General features: G+C 39.6%; 1 protein-coding gene across 1 annotated transcript in view; it reads left to right on the forward strand.

Moving 5' to 3' along the window:
- Window positions 1-23: 23 nt before the first annotated feature.
- The window catches only part of ROS1 (ROS proto-oncogene 1, receptor tyrosine kinase), a 79,002-nt gene continuing 56,920 nt past the window's right edge, over window positions 24-22,105 (forward strand). The window contains exons 1-17 of the mRNA XM_009289129.2: window positions 24-146; window positions 1,960-2,013; window positions 3,703-3,762; window positions 4,448-4,474; window positions 7,341-7,401; window positions 8,083-8,231; window positions 9,403-9,541; window positions 10,020-10,221; window positions 10,894-10,970; window positions 13,322-13,444; window positions 14,466-14,650; window positions 15,816-15,913; window positions 16,453-16,964; window positions 17,594-17,806; window positions 18,684-18,794; window positions 19,304-19,485; window positions 20,448-20,639. Coding sequence (XP_009287404.1) covers window positions 24-146; window positions 1,960-2,013; window positions 3,703-3,762; window positions 4,448-4,474; window positions 7,341-7,401; window positions 8,083-8,231; window positions 9,403-9,541; window positions 10,020-10,221; window positions 10,894-10,970; window positions 13,322-13,444; window positions 14,466-14,650; window positions 15,816-15,913; window positions 16,453-16,964; window positions 17,594-17,806; window positions 18,684-18,794; window positions 19,304-19,485; window positions 20,448-20,639 — 2,508 coding nt within the window. The remainder of the gene's footprint in view (window positions 147-1,959; window positions 2,014-3,702; window positions 3,763-4,447; window positions 4,475-7,340; window positions 7,402-8,082; window positions 8,232-9,402; window positions 9,542-10,019; window positions 10,222-10,893; window positions 10,971-13,321; window positions 13,445-14,465; window positions 14,651-15,815; window positions 15,914-16,452; window positions 16,965-17,593; window positions 17,807-18,683; window positions 18,795-19,303; window positions 19,486-20,447; window positions 20,640-22,105) is intronic.

Here is a 22,105-nt window from a genome sequence, read left to right on the forward strand (position 1 = left end):
TGACAGATGAAATTGTTTAAGTTATGAGGAACACTTGCCCGTGGGATCTCCCGCTAAACAGACTTGCTGTTTTTTACTGTGTATGGATTTCTGCAGTGTACTGTACTTTCTCAAAAAATTGTCAAAACTTATGTGCAAGAAATCTGGTAAGTTTTGAAAAACTGTACTTAATTTTTTGAAGCATAGATGGTTGTTAGCACTGTAAGATTATCAGCTTTTTCAAAATTATTTTAAAGAATGTATCTGAGTGAAACCAGAGTTTGAGAACTGATGTTTAACATTTGAATTTGTGGAACCTGGTAAGGAAGAAATCCCATTAACCAAGTTGCATGGGTTTTCGTTTTATACTTTCTTTATATACTTATGTTCCAACAGCTCCTGAAATTACTATAAACGCTAAAGACCCTGGAGGGTGGAGGAGAGAAACCTTTGTTCTTTCAGTTTATTCACTTTACTTATCAGTTTCTGTCTAGTCTATGACTTTTCTTATCTAAACCTAGGAAAACTGTAAATTCACAAGAAATGGTCTGGGAATCTATGGCTTGCACAATTATCTTGAACTAGTTTCAGCTTCTTTTTTAAGTCACCTATGCTTTAAATTGTGGATATTTCTTTAAGTATTAAAGTAAGTGGTTGGATCCTTAATCTTATGCTTTCTTAGTGTTCCTTTGAGTAGTTGAGTGGAATTTATTATTTTTCCTTCTACTGATGCATGACAAAGATAAGCAAACCCTCTCAAATCCAAACAATAATTCTGCATGAGGCTTCAGGAGTTACCTCCTTGTTTCTATTTGCCTGAAATGTCGATGTTGTTTAGAAGACCATGTACCTTTGCTCTGTAAAAAGGACATTTTGTGTCTTGGGGCTAACTGTGGAAACCTACTGCAGAGGACTGTCACCTGCTCCATTTTATTTCATACATTTGTCTGACAGTTCCTTTAAAACTATTTCTAACTCTTGCACCAGTGAAAGAGTTAATTGCCTTCCCTGATGGAAGCCTATCATGCAATGATAACTTTAATGGGAATCCTTTGATTTAAGCTTAAATTAATTCAGAATAGGAAATAAGTTTCTCTTCCTCTCAGCTTTGAAAGACAGGAAAATCGCATTCATGTTCAGTGAACGTGTTGTGTAAGGGATTCAGATGAGAAAAATATAATCTTGGAGTCCGAGAGCTGTAAATCTTATTTTTCGCCTCCAGCCTACTTATTGTGCTCACATTTGCTTTGTGACATTTTTGATTCTCGCTCTTGTCACAGTGTGCCCAGTGTGCTGATTGTGACATTTTTGATTCTCACTCTTGTCACAGTGTGCCCAGTGTGCTGAAAATTTATTCCCGAGAGTTGTTTTATTAAGGGTGCTCTTACCTGTTTGCAGGATAAAACTTAAGACCTAACACTCAGCTTCTCCAAGCTTGTTAGATACATCCTCAAATCATTTGCACTTCACAGGTGGTGACTGGTTTTGCACACTTCGAATGATGTGAAAAAACAGGCACCTTAGCTCAAGAGCACTTTTGGCAGGAGAGGAAGGGCGGTCACCATATGGCTGCGTAAAACCCCTTCAAAAGGAAGCCAGACAAAAGGCATTTAGCTTGAAGGAAGGTCTTTCTGCACCCAAGAGGTCAAAGCCACTTGGCTTCGTCATTTATACCCAACATATTTATGAAGCATTTGTTATTGACTCAGTGAACCAGAATCAGGAGATGAGAGCCAAATTTCTACCTGAGATAATTTAATTAACACCAACTGATTCTGCCAATGTCTTTGTTTGATGGTACTCTGAAATTAGTCTCAAGTGAGAAGCTACTGGTGTGTCAACAATAAATTTCTTCAAATGAGGAAACATTAGTCAAAGAAAATTTGTTTTACAAGAAACTAATGCTTTAATGTATTTTAATAAAAGAATTTTGGGGAAACATTTTGTCTCTTTGTAAAAATGTATGTATTTCTCTTATAGGAAGGAGAACTTGGAATTACTAACCTTTGCAATGTTAGTGACATCACTGGAGCAGTGAGTAATGGTTTACTTCATTAATTACTGACATTTTATTTTACTGCTATTTGAACAAAATGGGAGCAATGATCATATTGTTAAAGACTTCACGTAAATGTGCACAGTTGCCTGTCTGGCTTAAGTCAGTAGGTTGTGTGCTTAGATTTGGCTCAAATTATTAAAGACAAATACTTTTTTTGTTTAAAGAAATGTGTAAGGGGTGTGGATCTCTCCTATGAGTCATGTTCACATTTGTGATCTACAAATTTCATAATCACTCATTTTTGAGAAAATGAGCCAAAACTAATGTTCCCTCCAAAATGCAAACCATTAAGACTGTTCTATTCAGCTACCTTTGTACAGTTAAGTCATTTATTTTGTTTTCTCAGTGATTTGATGGGAGAAAACTTAAAATGACAATTGTTGAAAATTTAGAGTTCTGTAGGACTTCAAATGGTTGTGTCTATCATGGGGGGCTCTTCATCTTAACATGAGCTTTCCATAGCAACATTCTCGTGAGGACTTTAGCTGATGTTCTCCTAGTTCAGATTTCAAATGCAATTCAAGCTGGCAGTTATACATATTCTTTGAAGAGCGGTGGAGAATTCAGTCATTGATATTTTCCACAGAGACTAGTGGGAAGCAGCCCCTCAGCACCTGGTGTCTAGCGAGGCTGGGTCATTTATGATGCTGGGACCATAAAAGGCTGTGTTGTCATGACAATACATAGCAAGGTTGACTCGCCTATTTAGGTTACTGTGTATCTTTGCTCAGTGTTATCAAGTCTTACTATTTTTTTCATGAGGCTTTGCAATGCTTGATATCAGAGTCTCCTGCTTCCAAAGTTGTTCCCTTCCAGCTTCCCTTTAAAAAGAAACATGTACATAACCACTAAGAAGTGGATGGGACAGAATAAACAGGAAAGGTCCAACATCAAATCCAAACCACATAATATTTATCACATCTTTGAAAACTCGTGGTTTTAAAGCCGATGCCTTGCCTGTGTGAGAGCGGGGTGCTTGTGTTGAACAGCTTTCCACTGTGCTTGGCCGTGCTGCATACTGCATATCTGTTACTTCTCTGCAGAGAACAAGTGGTAAAATAAAGCTGGGAGAGAGGGAGCACTGGCCACACACATCATGTCTGGCTGGGTGACTCCTTCCCAGAGCAAGACTGAACGTGGACTGTCTTAGCCAGGGCTCCTGCTGCCCCCCAGCCCTTTCCCAAGGCCTATGTAAAGCTGAACACTCCCCCAGGTGATAGTCGCAGTCTGCTCAGGTGTCCTGCAGTCCTTTTAGTGCTCTCAGTACATGTGAGGGTGTCAAAGTCTTTACCAGAGCTGAACAGGGAGTCGAACATCTACTGTTTTGCACAAACCAATCTCTAAGAATGATTTACTTTTTCTTCTGCTCTATACTTGATTTTACATTGTGAGGGGCACTATACAACATAACTCCCTTACTGTCGTATCTGAGTACCTATAATCTTTGGTATACTTAATATTTTTGTTACAGAGCTTAAGTGCTGTAAATGCCTATTTTATTGTTAAGGAACCAGGGCACAAAGGAGCTAAGTGACTTGGTCATACAGAATGTTTTACTGTAGCTGGAAATTGAACTATTGTCCTCACCCTTAGCACTGGAGTATCCCTTCTCTTTAAAAATATGCTTTCAAAGTCCTTTTTAAAGCCACTGTCTGTCTTTGCAGTGCACACAGGGATGTCAATTTTGGAATACAACGGTGCAAATCAATTGCCCACTGAAATGTGTGAGTATTGCCTTAGCCTTGGCTCTATAGCACTTGTCTGCAGTCCACCAAGTACCTTATCCAATGGCAGATGTGGAAAACCTAACCAGAGCAGTGTTTCTATGAAAAGATGTAATGTCCATATTTTCTCTCAGTACGTTTATAAATTCTCTTTTGGGAAGATAATAATTCTTGCTATGGGAGTTACCGGTAATATAAAAAGTTTTCATTGCATTCATCAAAATGTGGGGACACTTTACAGTTCATTAAGCTCAACCACACCCGGATTTTCAGGCAGTGAGAAAGAACTAGTGCTTTTCAGGGTTTTACTCTACTGGGGCCTGTCTCAGAGTTATATGCAGATGTAAATGAAGCACATAGTCTTTACTAGACTGATTTCTTGCTTTTACTAAACCAGATGGATGAGAATTAGCATTGGTCTGGGACAACTGCCACGATAGTTTTTAAACTGCTCTTTTTTCTGGACCTCTTGAACACCTGAAGCTCATTCATCCTTGGCATCATTTTAATGTTGACTTTCTGGTTTTTCAAGTGTGGGTTTTCCTTCTTTCAGTATTTGCCAGTGATAAGGTTTTGTAGTGTACTTTCACTGTAAGAAACTTCTAATTAATTGATATTATCTGTTTGAAATACTCTGTGATATATTTATGCTAATGCCACATTTTATTAATTTGCTTCTTGGCAGAACAAGACATACACCAGAGCATGTGAGGTAGGTTAAATGCAATCAGATCAATAAAAAAAAATCACGATTTCAGTGATTACTATGTCCACATAATGCTAAGAAATACAACGTAAGTAGAGAAACTTATCAGTCCAGGTCTAATTGTTTTCTGCTCCCTAAGGCTGAAGAATGAGTTAAGTACCTGAATCCTTTCTTTCCAGCATGGTGGCTAAGGACATGTTTACATTAAAAACTGCTGTGTAGCAAAGAATATTGCTTTAAAGAAAGCAGACTAATCACACCAGTATGGAATGCAATACAGACCTATTTAAAATATGTTCTAGGCTCTCACGGGAGTCTTGCTCTATCCAGTTTTTAATTAATGCCATCAAAGATGATCCAGAGAGAATGCTTATTAAGGCTGGTATGACACCAGCTTGGCGAGAAGTGGAAATAAGGAGTGGGAGCTAGAAGACAAAACACACTCTTGACTGAGTAGAAAGTCCAAATGAAGTAAAATGCAATTCAGTAAGGGGCAACGTGTTGCCCTTTAGAAAGAGATCTCAAATGGGGAGTGCCTGGTCTGCGCTGCAGATGGACTGGCGTTTACAGTGATAAGCATGAGGCAACAAAGTTCTGCTAAAGAGATGGTGCCTTTCTGGGGCCATTTTAGCATGAACATAGAGTGTAGGATGGGATGGAGATGAGACGATTGCAGGATTGTGTTTGGGACTGTTGAGACCTCAGTATGAAGGCTGTACCCTGATGGGGGCAACACACTTCAAGCAGGCAATGGAGGAGTTGGAGGGAATCCCGAGTAGAACACAAACCCATTGGCAAGCTGGAAATTTGATTGAAAAGATCTATTTTTTTAATGCTTTTTAATCTGTGAAATTGTGACCATGACAAAGGTTTACAAATACACTAAATGGTGGTTTTGGAGTGTAGGAACAGTCCAAGAAATAACCAGCTTACTTTTGTAGAAACACAGAATTAGTGTGGGGTTTTTTTGTTGTTGGTGGTTTATGCGGTTCTTCTTTTCTTGTCTGGCCACACAATATGCCAGTTAAATTCACCAACTCTGCAAGGGCTTTTGCGGGATTATCTTTCTGCTGGATCAGCTGGCTGACTTGACTCCCCACATGGTCAGGCGAGCACCAGGTCACTGCATGCAGAGGATCAGGTCGTTGCAGTCTGCAGGGGAAAGGAGTGGGAGTAAGAGTGGGACGTTTCCTTTGGCTTTGGCTCAGCTCTGTCGTGTGACTACACCTTGGGACTGAAATCTGGTAGTATTGCTCCTGTTAGATATTACGTCTGCACCTATGAACAGGGGAGTACCACTGAATTTGGTGGGAGTATTCACAGGAAAGGGCAGCAGAATCTGGCTCATACGGGGGCATATATGGAAAATATATGAAGATTTCTTGTTTTCAGGCAGAGCAGATGGCAAATTTCCCTCAAAATTTCTAAGGCTAGGAGCTTTAGTAATCCTCTTACCTCAAGAAAAATTGGATTTATGGTTCAGACAAAGATCAAAAGAAGAAAGAAAAACACGACAAAAACCAAATGGTCAGAAATGTCTGTGTTAAATGAAGCAGAAGGCACTATGAATCAGCATGTAATCTGGGGACACTATCCCCTACAAACTAAACAAATCTTGGTTGTAAACGAAAGCTCCAGTGTACAGTTGATAACTGATGTCTGCTAATACCCGGATCTTTGCCTGCTAACAGTCATGATAATCCATTGGAAGTATTTTATTTCTCTGAATACAAAAACATTGGAAAAAACTTTTTAAGTGCTTGCACTTGGCACTGAATGCCTAGATGTGAGGTAATGTATATAGGAATATACTGCAAAGCAAGTTTTTAAATCCGTCTCAGCTGCAACTGTGTTGTCTGAAATAACATGCCTTATCAGTTTCTGTAGGGTGCCAGAAGTGTATATCCTAGAATCATAGGAAGAGCAATTAAAAAAATTTGCTCACTTAACATATGAATTGCTTCTGAATGATCTAAAGGTTAATTATCACTTGAAAGGTGGCTGCTGTATGAAGCAAGCTTCAAGGTTTTATAGGCTGAATGAACTTGCAGAATAAAATGTGCCCAAGTAAAATGCCTGTCTAGAAAAGCTCAAACCATCACTTCTTAAAAGTTTTGGCTTTCCAGGAGACTCAGTCTTGCATATAATTTTTAAGCTACTGAGAGCCATCTGGAAAATGTTACTACCTCTTCTCAAGTTCTCTACCTATAAAGTAGGGTAACACTATATGTTCCCTACCTAAACTGAAAACTCTTAGGAGTTTTCTGTTCTTAGAATGTGAATGTGGAGAACTCACTGCTCTGAGGTATTTGTTGTGTTTGCAGCTTGTAGACATGACTGTACCAGAAGGAGTAACTACTAACAAGGAAGTGTGAATTAGGCATAGCTGCTGTTACAAATTACTAATTTAAACTATTTTGAAAATTCACTGGAAGTACATTTGTAAGAATGTGCCTCATTCATAGGAAATACATGAAGCGAGAAAGGGTGAAATCCAACATGTGGAACATATCATTAACAAGTTAAAAACTATTACTTCCTAACTCCACGGTTGTCACTGAAGTCTATTTCCAACTTTAATGTAGCCCCATATTTGTGCTTTCCACAAAGGGACTGTGTGTAAGGAGGAAAACCCTAATTCAGTGCCCAGTGAATTGATGGAAAGGCTCCCGGGAAGCTCTTTGGAGTGAGTTTGTGGTACTGCTATTTTTTAGAATGAATGTAATGATTTCCACAGGGTTTGAATGTATTCAAAATGTCCACAGGATTTGTATGTATTTAAAATGTGTCTGCATAATTCTAGGCGGCAGTTTGCCTTTACAAAATTTTGCCTTTACACAAAACTAACCAGTGAGTTCTGTACCCTACACAGACAGTTTCCTGTAAGTTTGGCTGTAGCCGTGCAGAGGATGCATATGGAGTTGAAGCACAGAGTAAGTCTGAATAGAGTCCTGTGTCCGATTCGCAGTCTGATCAATTCAGTTTTAAGATTACAGTCTTGTTCTATTATCTGGATTTCTTTGAAAAAATAGGATTCATCAGAAAATTACCACTCTTCTTTTTTCTTTTAACAAATACAGTGAAGTTAACTCTGTCTTATAGTAAAACTTTTTTTCCCTCCCTTTCATGGACATGAGACTTTTTGAATCAAATCTCAAGTGTTTAAGATGATACTTTGTCGAGCACCCATCCTTGACCTGTCTGCTACCTTGAAATCATTGCCAAAAGCTCCTGCAACTTATGTGGGGACAATTGGGCCAATATGGTGCTATTGAAATAGGCCCCTTGAAAATCTCTTCAGAAGTCTCCCATACCTTCTCTAGGTTTCTATTCAGCAAAATTTTACTAAGTACCTGTAATTAAAAGTGCATTTACACAAGCATAGAGTTGTAGTCACATTTGCTCACTTTGAGCTTGGCCCAGTTCAGGCTTACTTATCAAACTGTCTTTACAACGTCATGTGATTTATTCAGCAACATTTTCAGTATATTCTTTTGTGTGTTTTTGTTGGCTTCACAGCTTTCAGGTGTGTGGGGTAATAGGCTTTTATCCTTAAGGCCCAGAGATGGCCATGAAAGGATTTTTCTTACTGTTGTATTGTATTTTCCCCTCAGACTACTTGAACAAGCCTAGAGCACCATTTGCATCTACCATTGGAAGCCACAGTGTCACATTAGGGTGGAAGCCAGCTAACATCTCTGGGGTGAAATATATTATCCAGTGGAAGTTCAATCAGCTCCCTGGAGACTGGAGGTACACAGAGGTAAACAAGGACACTTCCTTTTACTTTGCAAGGAAGTAGGTTCTTCTCTGCTCTTCATTTTATTTTAGAAAAATATTGGATAATATGTCAGGGGCACAAAAGAGGTTTGCAAAATCGTGAGTAGCATGGAGAAGATGAGATGTAGACAATTATTCCCTGTTTCCTCCAACATAGAAACTAGGGACCTTGATGGAAACTAACAGGTAGCAGGTTCAAAACTAGCAAATGAAGGTATTTCCTCGCAGAATGTATAGTTAAAATATTCAGCTGCTTCCTGGTACATGTGGATGTTAAATTACTAAATTTAAACTCCTAAATATTAAAATTACTGAAATTACTAAATGGGGTTTGAAAAGTGACTGGACAAATTAATGGAAGAAAAAATTGAGTTCTACTAAATGCAAACATTGCCATTGTTTCATGTTGAGCCATGCTTATAAAATACCAAGACTGAGAGTATTCAGGAGAAATATCACTGTAGGCTTTCTTTTTTTATATACCTTTCCCTAGAGAAATTTTTTTGGTTCTTTTCAAAGATGCAATACGTGGCTAGGTAGACCTTTGTTCAGACTCAGTACGGTTATTCTCTTATTATGTTCTTTTGCATCAACTGTACACTTGTTATCTTGCCATCATCTCTATTGGGCCAATTTACAGAGCATGGCAAGCTGGTGCTACAAATCAAAGGTAAAGATAATTTGCTAAGCAGGAAGTTCTGCTGAATTAATCATTGGTGAAATAATGGAGAACAATTACTTCAGACTGTAAATATTTTAGGGTGACTAGGAGCCTTTGGATCTTAAGCCTGTAGTATATGTATCAACAGTTTAAAATACATTGCCCGTAATATGTTATTATTTTAGGTTTTTTACCTTATTCTTCAAATTTACTATTATATTTCATCCATCCTTCCGTCCACCCACTCATTGTTTAGATTTGGTAGCGTGTTCTGAAGAAAAGAGAAGATAAAAAGTTCTGAAAGGATGGAAAATCAAAATCTATGCTGAAAATAACTCAAAGATTTTCCTCTTATTTAAACTTAGGATGCTGCACTTTTGTATCTTGAAATACATATATTGTTGTATGAGACCTCTTTTGCCTTGATAACACCCTACATAGTAGCTGCAGATGGAGGAAGAAAAAAAACGATTGTGTCTGTGCATTAATCTAGGTAGTATCTGAAACTTCATACACAGTCAAAGACCTTCAAGCCTTCACAGAATACGTGTTTCGAGTAGTTTGGATCATTACATCTCAGCTGCAGCTCCTTTCTCCATCTAGTCCCAGTTACCGGACACATGCTTTTGGAGGTAATGAATTGCACTATTAATTGCATCCTTCAGGACCGTATCAGAAACATTTAGGTTTCCTTGTTGTTTCTTTCACAGAAAACATTGATGCTTGATCTTCAGAATGATGTGTATGTTGTCTGTTGGGTAGCTGCAGAAGACCAAACTAAAATACTACAGGCTCTTTTTGTTTGAACTAAAAGATTCAGGGCTGCTTCCTGCTTTTAGTTTTAAAAACGTGCACAGGAAAGTACATGGTCCAAATTGTGAGGGCACATTGATACTTTTGTGCATAATTATGCATGTTAACTTTTTGACTGAAATACACACACATTTTCCTGGACACTAATAAAAGTTAACTGCTGCTGAAATTTTATGCTGTCCCTAATCATATTTATTAGTATAAATGAATTAACAGGTATGAAACCTAAAAATGTACCTAAAAAAAAAAAAAAGTCTTAAATGCCATCCCAGTGTCAGTTATTTCTGTCTCTTTGAGCTCCTGCGACAGCTCCTGTCATTAAAGATATTCAGAGTTCAAGTCCAAACACTGTTGAAGTTAGTTGGTCTCCACCACTTTTTCCGAATGGATTGATTGTTGGATATAACTTGCTCCTGACCAGTGAGAATCACGAACTGTTGAGAGCCTCAAGAGGGCATAGCTTTCAGTTCTACTCCACCTTCCCAAACAACACTTACAGGTACGAAAAGAAAAGATAACCAACATGGTCAAGTGTGCTGTAGCACTTCTTGCCCAGATAGTACAGGGTATGACTAAATACCACTTCTGCACAATTATGCTGTTTAGTTATGCTCTTGCCGAAAGCAAGGGTACCTTCTTTGAGATAACGGAGTTACTCCAGATGAGTTGGCTCCTTATGTAGAAGTCAGATGGGGAGGAAGGAAAAGCAATTTGCTATAGGACCAGCAGGCTGCATTTTCTTAGCTGCTGTTTTTCATTTTTTTAAGCTTGTGTGGCATGTTTTCAGTATATTCGGGGAATGATAGAGCAGTCCTCTTTAGTCCTTTAAGCACCTGGAAAAATTCCTTCATTTTTATTAAACACAAAGGCCTGCATTCTGCTTGCACTGGTAAATACAGATCTTCCTTTCAAATGAAATTGAGTTGCTCTTCTGAGCCTGAAACCCCGTTTTGAATTTTAATTTAGAAGATTCTGTTGTTGTCCCACCTTTGGGGAATTCAGATTCTGGTTGGTTTTATTTTTATTATAGATTTCCCAGAGCATTATATTCAAATGGGCGTTTTCCAAAAGTCAAGCACTTCTGTACCAGCTGCCCTACTTGATAAAATGGTTCTCAGGCAATCTTTCAAAAGAAACCTGCAAACCAAAACCTGTCTCTGGTTTACCGTAGGTTCAGTATTGTGGCGGTTAATGAGGTTGGTGCTGGACCCCCTGCCGAAGCCAACATCACAACCCCAGAATCCAAAGGTACAAGAGTAGCAGAGTCCTCATTGCTTTCTGTTCCTGGGGACAAAGTCACGTTCACTGGGCTGCTGTGTACCTGGCAGAAGAGAATAATATTTAGATTGTAAACAGTGCATGACAAGGAGTTGCGCACTGAGGAGTCAATAGCATATCAGAGAGAGTCCTGTTCTTTAGCTGTAGACATTACTGGGCTACACAGCATGGTAATAACCTGAGATGCTGGTAGGCCCAAACAAATTTGGCCTGACTTGTATTACAGGTGAAAAACACCTCAGTGGTCCGAGGCAGTGACTGAGGGGACATGCTTCCATTTTCTAGATGAGATTTTAATAGCTGACAAATACATGTATTTCTTCTAATAATATTAAATACTTAACATGAAACTCTTTTGTCAAAACACCCTCAGTTATCTCATGCCAAATATGTGAAATCATATCAATTTTTGTTGCTCTTTCATGACTGTATTTATTTTACTATATTAACTAATTAATAATGAATGTAATGATACACTATATGTATCACTCAAAGAATTGCATAATATTAATTAATTGCCAGAGAAAGGTAGAGGTTGAGATAGAGCACAAGTGAGAATGAAATCAATGTTACCAAAATGTATTTTTAGAAAAGAAAACAAAAGACTCTCCCCTTCTGAAGAAATCCAATTGTCAAACACCTGGAAACTCTTCAACTCTAGCAAACATTTTAAGTCTGTCTCTGAATCGCCAGTCTTCTGCTATTGGTTAGAGAAATTGAACTTAGAGCTTCTCTAGTGCTTTTTAAAGTATGACTTTTTTTGTAGTAGCTCAGACACACTGATATGTCCTTATCTGGAGACTCTGCAGAGCTTTGCTCTAGGGTTGGCTGACCCTGAGCCATAAACTTTTGTGCCAGTTGTGAAATGTCCAGACTGGTACATCTGACTGTGTTCATTAAATGAAGCCAATTACCAACCAATTAATTTAAGGTAGAAAACAAACAACCAACCCTACCCCCCAAAAAAAGCACTTTCTGGGGATGGGGAACCATCCCACCTCCCCTACTAGTCACCATGTAAAACTTCAGCTGATTCCCCCTGAATTGCCCTGGCACACGCTTTCTCTCTGTGCTAACGTGAACAGGAGCAACCCTTCCTCATGTATCACGTTCAGAAATGGTGTTACTGCACCAGGTACTGAGCTGTGTAGATCTGAGTCCTGAGAAGTGTCAGGGAAAGAATCTGATCTCTGGGCTAGATTGCAAGAAATGTCACTGGAAAAGAGATAAGGAAGTGATATTGGCCTCTTGTACTCTGCTCTGGGGACATCATTATCGAAACGACTCGCGGTGCATCATGTGAGAAATACATGCAGCTCCATCTGTACAGATTATCCGGGAATAAATTAAGACAGCATTCAATCACAGTCTTGTGATACCCATATGAGGAAATGATATCTGATATCAGACAGCTGTTTAAACTAGAGGGGAAAAAAAAGAGAAGGCTTGTTTGGAAACTGAAATTAGCCAAATTCAGACTCAAAATAGTGCACCACTTTTTAAAATGAAGGTAACTACCTTGGGAATCAATTTAGCAGGGGATGTGCTAGATTTTCAGGGACCTGAGATTCAGAAGCAAGACGAGCTATCTTTCCTAGAGCTATGCATAGACCAGACAGAAGGTATGGAATTGCTGCAGAGGTTTTGATGTAAGTTACTTGGGCCTGTATAAGCATGAAGTCAGCTTATGTGACCAAAGCTCTCTTTCTTGACTTTAAAATCTGTGATTTTATTTAAAAAAAATAAATTAAATTTATCAACTTTGAAGCAGATCATATTATCCCATTATCACATTTATCTGTGAAACCTACTTGTTCCTTGAAAAAATCACTGGTCAGCATGTTGAAATACATGAAATAAACATACTTGCCTTGCTCTTCCCCAGCTCTGTGGGATAATATTCTAGTTTGACTGGGCTTTTCAAAGAGGCCCAGGGGGGTTCTGGTTCTGCTAGATCTCGGAGTCGATGTCTTAGTGCCTTCGTTTCCTCAGGAATCCGTAGGGCCTCATTTGTTCCAGCTTACTTTCCCTCCTTAGGGACTCACTACTGTTACAGGAAAAGATGGTGTGAAATTCACATGGTGCATTCTCACCTTGGGTGAGAAGCCAGAAGGCACTGTAATGGTGAATAACTCCGTCCACTTTCAACACTAAAAGCATTTAAGTTTTAGTCTGTCATTGCTAGTGTAAGAATATATTCGTACATGTACATATGTGTGTGCATCCATATATGCATGTCTATTAATGATGTATCTGAGTTAGCAACATTCTTCTCTGTGCTGCAGTCATCTATCTTAGTTCTGAATTTCTCTGTTTGTTAGTTAACGAAAAAGCAACATGGCTCTTCCTATCCAGAAACCAGTCTTTAAGGAAGAGAGACACAGAACATTTCCTCGAAACTGCCCAGTGCCTGCAAAATGGTATTATACACCACAACATTACAGGTAAAATCAGATCAGCTCTCTCCTTTTCTCTCAGGTACGACTTAGACCTCTGTGTTCACCAAGAACAGCATGCACCTCATCTAGCCTGAGACAGTATCTAGCCTCTTTTTATAGTCAATGGGGAGAAATACAAACTTTCAGGACATGATGTGACCTATTTGAAATGACAGGCACTGGGAAGAGGTGAATTGTTCTCCCCAGTGCAACCTTTTCTTCACTGAATCTAGACAGCTACTTCAGAGCTGAACTTTTACATAGTAGGTATCTAAATTGCGGTAAGATGAAGCCAAAGCAGATGTTTCCCTATGATTAATGGCTGTATTTTCTTAACATGAATATGGGGAAGTGAAGTGATTCAAACCTAAGAATTAAATAATACGAAGTGTCAAAAGATACTGGCTGAAGAGTATGCTAGTGTGTTAGCTAGTCTGGGGCACAGAGTTCTATAATGAGGCATTTAGTAGCCTAAGTCACCAGACAACCACGTTATCTCAAATTACTCGCCACTCTAATGTTTCTTATCTACACTGGTGCTGTATTTGTTCCTTGGAGATAGTGTGGAAATCTGAGTTTATGTACTGAAGTCCACAGAGCCACAAAGATGCCAGAGAACGAATGTTGCCCCTGACTAAATACCCTTTGATAGTACAGGGGTGGCACAGATAATGTCTAGCTTGAATTCTAGAGTGAATGGTGCTTTGTGGGGAGATGCCAATTGCATCTGTCCTGGAGAGGGACAATCAGTGTCAGTTGGTTTGCATGTTACATAATCCTCTTTTTGTCTGATTACCTTTCTGAAGGGCAATTGTCTATAATAATGTCACTTACGTAGCAAATGGGAAAGTTTCCTTATTATCTGAAAGAAGACTAGAAGTGGAGGAGAAAAAACAGTTAACTTTTCTCCAATGATGTTGGGTTGCAGACTGAAAAATACTTCTTTTTAAGGCAAGTAGAAAAAGTAACTGAAAAACTGAAACTTATTTCTTATATTATCTGCGTGCACATATCTTTCTATTTTTAGGAATTTCTGTGAATGTTTATCAGCAAGTTGTCTATTTTTCTGAGGGGAATTCCATCTGGGTGAAAGGAGCTGCAAATATGTCTGATGTATCTGACCTAATGCTCTTTTATGCTGGCTGGGGGAATATTACGTCCATCTCAGTAGACTGGCTTTACCAGAGGATATACTTTGTCATGAATGAAAAGGTAGTGCTCTAGGGCTTAATTAATTTCTTATTTCATTTGAACCATTACTGTGATTTATTTTACATGAGAAAATCTGATTTATATATAGATATGCACGCACAAAATATAATTATAGAAATAGATTTTTTACTTTAATAATATTCACATATTTCAGAGTTTTAAAAAAGAAGAAAGGCTTGAATATCAGGTCATATTTAAAGCAAACGGGCTATATGGAACTCTGGCTCCTTGTCTTATTTTTCTCCTTAGGACATAAAAAGCTTTGGTTTTAACTGCTTTGTTTTTGAGACTGATTTCACACCCACCTCATACCCAATATAAGTAACTTTGTTTCTGTTACTTGGGTCTCCATCTAGCCTGTTCAGCTCCTATTATGCCTCAGGAAGGTGGTCAGATAACTAGTTAGTGATTATAATGCCCTTCATAATTGGCAAAAGTTGTTCAAGAGGGAAGGTGTTTCATAGCAGTGATGACAGCTCAGATTACAACTGTTTCAACTTGAAGTAAAAATGTAGATGGCAACCCTGCACTTGATTCCCTACTCCTAAAACATCAATTACGCTAATGGTCAGACTTTGCATGTACCTTTGTAGTCCTCTAATGCACAAAGGACTAGAAAGTTCCCTTAAATTGTTAGTGGAGGATTTTTTTTTTTTCCAGTCCTCTTGCCATGTTTGATTTTTTGCTTTCTGCTCAGAAACAGGGAGCAGGAAAAGCAATAGTGATAAAAAGACACAAATGAGCTGTAGATGAACAGACTGATGGCAGGGATTTCTGAATCCATTGCAGGTTAGAGAATTCCCAAGGTATTGCTCCCAGGATCAGAAAAGCACTTCCTTCCCTTTTTTCCCTTCCCTGCCAGATCGTTTTCAAAGTACAGTTTGCTTATACCACCCAAATTGGGCTTTTCCCTCCAGCTTAGAGGTAGGAAGTTAAGAGGAGGATGGCTGACAGACAGCTCTTTCAGGGTAAGTTGTCATGGATCCATTCGTACTTGTGTACAAGTGTTATACTCAGGTGACTGACAACTCAGGAGCCCATAAGGACCTAGAATTGTGAGAGAGGTGTTTCATTGTCTGGTTCCCCTGAGGGAATCTTGGGTCAGCTTGTTTGCTCATTAGCAAACACCCTGATGAATGCATCACAAGTTTTTCTTATTCCCCAGATACATGTCTGCCATTTAGAGAACTGCACGGCAGCTGAAGACATCACTCCTCTTTATGTGACATCCCCTAGGAAGGTTATAGCTGATCCCTATAATGGGTAAGTGTCCTCCTTTGAGCACTTGGTGTCAAAGGTGCTGTAAAGCTCCTCTCTAACTTTCTTCACTTCATTAGTCATCTAGGTTCCTGTTTCAAACTCTTGCCTTACCAAAACAAAAGTGCAATTGGCAACAAATAACAAACTACAAAACAGTTGGAGCAAGAGTGACACCATGCAGTGTTTTTTTCTGCATTTTCTTCCATAGGGTGTTAGCAGAGGAGATAAAGTATTTCCAATGCAGAAATTTCGTTTTCAGACATTCAGTGCTTTTATGAATATGAAGCTCTATGCATTTTAAATGTCCATGCTTAACATTTGAGGTATTATGGAAGAATATTCTCCAATAATCTGCCAGACAAATCCCCAGAAGGTAAAAAGTGATGTGCTTAATTCTCCCAGGATGTATATTAATAGCGCCAAAAGCATTTTCCTATTGTCTGCGTAAAGACAGGCACACCTCTGAGCTGTTAAAATATTTGTGACTCATCTACAGAGTTCTTGCACTGTAGTTATTTGGGTCTATTTTGCTCCATGGCCAGCTATATTTTCTGTCTCCTGGAGGATGGCATATACAGAGCAAACCTTCCACTCTTTCCTGGCACTGCCTCCACAGCTTCACCAGTAGTGAAATCCAGCGCTCTGAAAGACTTCATGATCAACTTCCAATCTAAGAGACTTATTTTCTTCAACACAACAGAACAGGCCTTTGTGTCAGGTTTTCTTGATGGTTCAGAATTTCACACACTGCGGTCACATGTGCCACTGAATGACATGGAGAGCTTTGTTTATGAGGATAACACATTTACTGTCACAGATGGCCGAGCAGTTTTCCACGAGGAGGTCTCTCCAGTGGGGAGTTCTAGTTTCAATGAGTATGTTGTGGATTGCAATTTGGCGTATCCAGAGTACTTTGGCTTTGGCAACTTGCTTTTCTATGGGGCATCAACTCAGCCTTTTCCTTTACCAACTCCTCCTCGGCTTGTCACGGTGCTATTTGGATTGGACCAAGCTGTGATCAACTGGAGACCACCTGAACGCACTATTGGAACCAGTAAGTTCAGTTGTTTCTTCCTGAAAGTCCACTCCTTTTCTTTCTAGAGGAATAACTTCCTAGTTTCCCTTTTCCTGATGCTGGGCTTTGGTGACTTCAATAGCTGATTCTGCTGGAAGATGTGGAATTACCTCAGTTTGGAAAAGTTTAACCCAAGATTTGCCAGTAAAATAGCTAAATTGTCTGGTTAAATTAATACAAATTTATATTGGTAATTCATTTGTCATCTACAAGGGATTTTAAGCAAGGCTCCATCTTAAGTATGGTATAGAGTAGCAGTAATGTTGGTTGCTGATATCACACAGAAAATGCATGCCAGAGATGTAATGACTTTTGATCAGTGACTGGGCTATCGTCTCTATCCCCCGTGCATGTGTCTTTGAACAGCAGGAAATTACCTGATTGGGGAAAATTTTGGTTCTTCCAACTTCATTCTTCATGGGGGATTGAACCACTACTCTTGGTCGGTCCCAGAGTCGGAGAGCGTAAATTTTTAATTTATCCCTTTCCTAATTCCCCTGATACTGGCATTTTTGAAAGGAGTCTCCAACATACAGTTTTCTCAAAGAATGCGTATCATCTGTTGCAGCTGTCTACTCTGTAATAACATGATTGTTTGTGTCTCACAGGTCTGTCTGCTTGGCAGAACTGGACCTATGATGTGAAAGTGTCATCTCAGCATCCATCTGAGGAGGAATGGGTTGTCTCAAACATTAATGACACTAGGTTTACGGTGAAGGAGCTGGCCAGCTTCACAGCATATGAAGTGTCAGTCAGAGCCGTGTCTCCTGCTGGTGAAGGGCCGTGGTCAGAGTCATTTAGAGGCACAACTTTAGAAGAAGGTGAGAAATGCTTTGTCACCCAGGAGAAATGAAGAATGAGTTATGCATACAGCTTTCCAGCTGGTGAGGCCCAGGCTTTGGGCAAAGGCTGCAAAATGAGGGGCACAAAAAGGATTGTCTTAGAAACATTAAAGAATACAGAATAAGTAAATTTGACTTAGTAAAAGTAATAAGATTCTCAAGCTACAATAATGGTATTATATATTATGTATTTATTATCACTACTTATATACATTTTTCTAATGCAAATACACTTTCAAACACATTATTTTATACACTATGAAATGAACAGGTATGAGAGGTGTTATTCCTTTCCTGTGCTCTGTAAAGCACTTCCTATGATGAAGTGGTTTGAGCTGTGTCTTGGGGGTTAATGACAGTTTATGGGAATGTGCAGGCTCACTAAAAGCTGAAAATCCTTGGTTTGAGCATAGATAATGGGGGAAATGGATGTGCGCACAATGTCTGAGATTTGTAGATGTTTTGGAATGTTTTTTGAAACCTAGTTCACCCATAATAACCTACGTCTGAGGGGAAAATAGCTTTCAACTTAAGGCACTGGACTGGCACTTGAGAGTAAGGGTGACTTTTGCCTGACTTTGGTAAGGCTGGGCCCAAACCCACAGTGGTTTTTAAGCATCTAATAGGGTTCCAAATTGCCTTATTGTTCTGGATCTAAACCTGCCCTGAATCTCTGAGTTTCTCAAATTATGATAGTTTCATGCCTTTCTTCTTTGTCCGTTATTCCTTAGGGCAGGGGCAGTTTTAACTGTGCTTCTGTAACTTTCCAGAAACAGGAACCCCTGCTATTGAAATACAAATATTATACATCAATTGCTTGTTGGTGTGCACAACTGCAGTTTTCTTTCTTTATCAGCTGAAGAAGAACCATATGTGTTGGCAGTGGGGACTGAAGGGCTCTGGAAGCAGCGGTTGGATAGCTATGGGCCAGGAGAACTCCTCTATCCTCATATAAGAAGTATTTCAGGTAAATACTAAACAAACTGCATGCTACTGCTACAGACTTGTTGGCATTTATTAGCTGTCCATAAATTTAATCAACAGAACTGAAAGACAAGAGCTTTCATTGCAGCAGTCTAGACTTGAATGCAGTGCAGTGAAGCAGTTTCACTGAGCCAAGCCTTTGTGTCCATCCTCTTTCTTCTGCTTTATGGAACAAATTAATCCTTAGTGAAACCCTACTGACATCACCACAGTTACAGCAGAGCTAAAATGAACTCTCTGAACTAAATAGTTCTGCCTCCAGTGCCCCAATATATGTCATACATTTATAATCATCAGGGCTATATATGTACTATATATGTACATTGTATTCAAATAAGGAAGTATCTATCTTCATGTTAACTGAGCCTAACTGTTCATTTGTACTGATTTTTAAAAAACTGAAGTATCTGGCTACTTTTTATTCTTTAAATTTTTTTTTTTTTTTATTTACGTGTTTGTGAAATGCTTAATACCTTCTCTTTTTTCTTCAAGACCTTGACTGGTATAATGACACTCTTTATTGGATTAATTCCATGGGGGAAGTTCAGATCTGGTCATTGAACAAAAGACAGAGTACCACTGAGAAAACTTACGTATCTGACATCAGAAATGCAAGGATGTTGGCCTTTGATTGGTTGAGTCAATGCTTGTACTGGGCTGGCAAAGCAAATACGGTAAGTATAGTTGCACTTCTTAAAAGGAAAAAAAAACTAAAGCCAACAAGAAAGACTGTAAAACAGTATTTGGGAAGATAATCCTTACTTCTTGCAACTTGAGATGCGTTTGGACCTTTGCTATTACAATGTAGAACAAGGAGGCCTTTCTTCCCTTGTGTGATTTTCCAGAGTTATACAAAAGTTTGGGATAAAATGTTCACTAATATTCACTAATGCAGGATACTGAATTCCAGGTGCAAAACAGGCAAATCAAACATGCTATCAACAGTTTTGTTGGATTCAACATTGTAAAAATAAATGAAGATAGTGAAAATGGAGGTTGCCAAGTTGATCTCAGCTAAGAAGTAGATGGACTTTATTTTAATCAAATTTGACATGATTTGTTTACACAGAGATTTTAATGATTGACCTCTGTACTGTGATATTTTGCAGATCACTGCAGATAAAAAAATAATTACAATTGCCCTTTGTACACTCTCATATCAGGAACATTGACATGTGAATTATTTAAAAGGTATCTGACTTTAAAATTGCAGTGCTAATTTATGCAGTGCTGTCAAATTATGCCTTTCATTTATTGTAAGTGCAAATTCAGAAGCTGTTTTAAAAACTGGAGCTAGGAGGCCAGATTTCACACTTCCTTGCACCCTCATTTACACTTGTGAATAGTGAATACGAAGTGGGTGAGAAACTCTGTCAGACAGAAGGCTGCCAAAACTGGGAAAGCCAAGGGGAAGAGGTATTTAATCTTTTTCTTTTGTCACTTTTTGGCAAACATTAGCTAATAAGTCTGCCTTATTCTTCATCCTTATATTTTGAATGCAAAAGGTTTAAGCTTTAAAAGCCTAAGGCTTGCATAAGCTTCTGATAAACGGCTGTGGAAAAGTCACTTATGTATACTCAATTGATCATGGCTGGTGATTTAGGTGTGATGCTAAAAGCAATTCTTTTGTTCCTAGATCTACAGAAAATCACTGGTGGGAGGCCATATGGATGTTGTGGCTCATGTTGTATTCCTAGTGAAGGATCTAGTCGTGGATTCAGTAAATGGCTATTTGTACTGGGCCACACTGTATTCGGTGGAGAGCGCAAGACTGAATGGAGAGGAGTATCTTATATTACAAAAGCAGCTACAGTTTTCTGGTAAACAGGTGACTGATTTTTTTTTTTTTTGGGGGGGGTGTGTGTGTGTTCTAGTGGTTAGATCTCTAGACTATAGTCAGTGTTCATCGTTGTCAAAATCGATGTGTTATGACTAGAAGAATAACATGCCTTTCTTGCAATATTGTTATATCATTTTGAGAACAGGGTAAGAATTAAATCATGTAATAGCTGTACCAAAACTTTGGCCCATAATTCTAAAGTCAGACCCTTGTAACAAAATGTGATGTTAAAGATGTCCTTATGGTTGTAATGCTGCTCCTTCCCATATATGAAAGGTACTCGCTTTCCTCAAATGACTTAAGTCTAATGGTCAGTTCTGGCTTTCCCATCAAAATATGGAGCCAGAGCTCCATAGCATCCTGCCTCCTTCGTAGTGTTCCCCAGCTCACAGGTCCTGACAGGGTCAGTTTTGGGGCTAGACGCTTGCCAGGGACACTGGAGTTGCACTTCAGGCTGCAGGGGTGCTGCTGTAGAGACAGGCTTTGCCTGTGCTGATGAGAGAGGGGGCCCGGCAGCTGGTGCAATACTTGCGCTCAGTGCAGCTGGCCCCTGCCACAGCCTGGCACAGCTTGCTGCTGCTTCTGCTGCCGCAGCACTGGTGAGGGTGCCAGATCTGCCCCTGATGGTCCCCATCCTGCCTGATCCTGTCCCTCGTGTGGTGGCAAGAACAGCAAGTCCTGTGCTTTGGGAATCTTTGAGGTTCTCCATCCCCAACTTGCTCCTTGCCTTCCCCATCTTCTCTTTCTCCCTTGCCCGAGTCAGATGCAGGCTTGGCCCCAGCTTGGCCCCTCTTCCTTTACTCCAGGCTACTGGGGGGCTCCAGAAGGCTGAGAAGAGTCTGCTGCAGAGCAGAGCAGCTCCTCAGAGAGAAGGAAAGGGGCTTCTTGCAAGAATGAATAAAGATAGTGGATGGTATAGGGGGAAAAAAGGGATGGTGGGTTGTTGTTTTAGTTGTGTTAGGGTGGATAATGGGTCCCATGCAGGGGTAGGCTGGTAGAAGGGAAGTACAGATGCCATTCCCACCTATAGCTCACCAAAGCCCCTGCAATATGTGGGAGCCTATTAACTCCTGTTCCCTGCCTTGAGACTTTTTGATGTGCTCTGAGGTCCTCACAGACAACCTCTGTATCTCTGCTGACCTCTCCCATGCCTTTCTTCTCCACTCACTCCTCTCTGATGTCCTATCAAGTCTCTTAAGGCTTTGCTTCACTGCTGGCTCCTCATAGATCATTGGGGCCTTCACCAACCCCATCCTGCCTCTGCCACCATGTGGGATTTGCCATATCAGGGACTTGTTCTCATTCTTGCTAGGTGGGATTCAGTGTTGCCTATGCAGCAAAGGAACTCTGAGACTGAGTATTCACCTCATGAAAAGACCTGCGAGGGTCTCAGCAGCTGCGTATGTCCTTCCCTTCCCTTCCCTTCCCTTCCCTTCCCTTCCCTTCCCTTCCCT

This window comes from Aptenodytes forsteri, unplaced genomic scaffold (genome assembly GCF_000699145.1).
Source record: "Aptenodytes forsteri isolate BGI_AS27 unplaced genomic scaffold, ASM69914v1 Scaffold217, whole genome shotgun sequence".
Lineage (NCBI taxonomy): Eukaryota > Metazoa > Chordata > Aves > Sphenisciformes > Spheniscidae > Aptenodytes > Aptenodytes forsteri.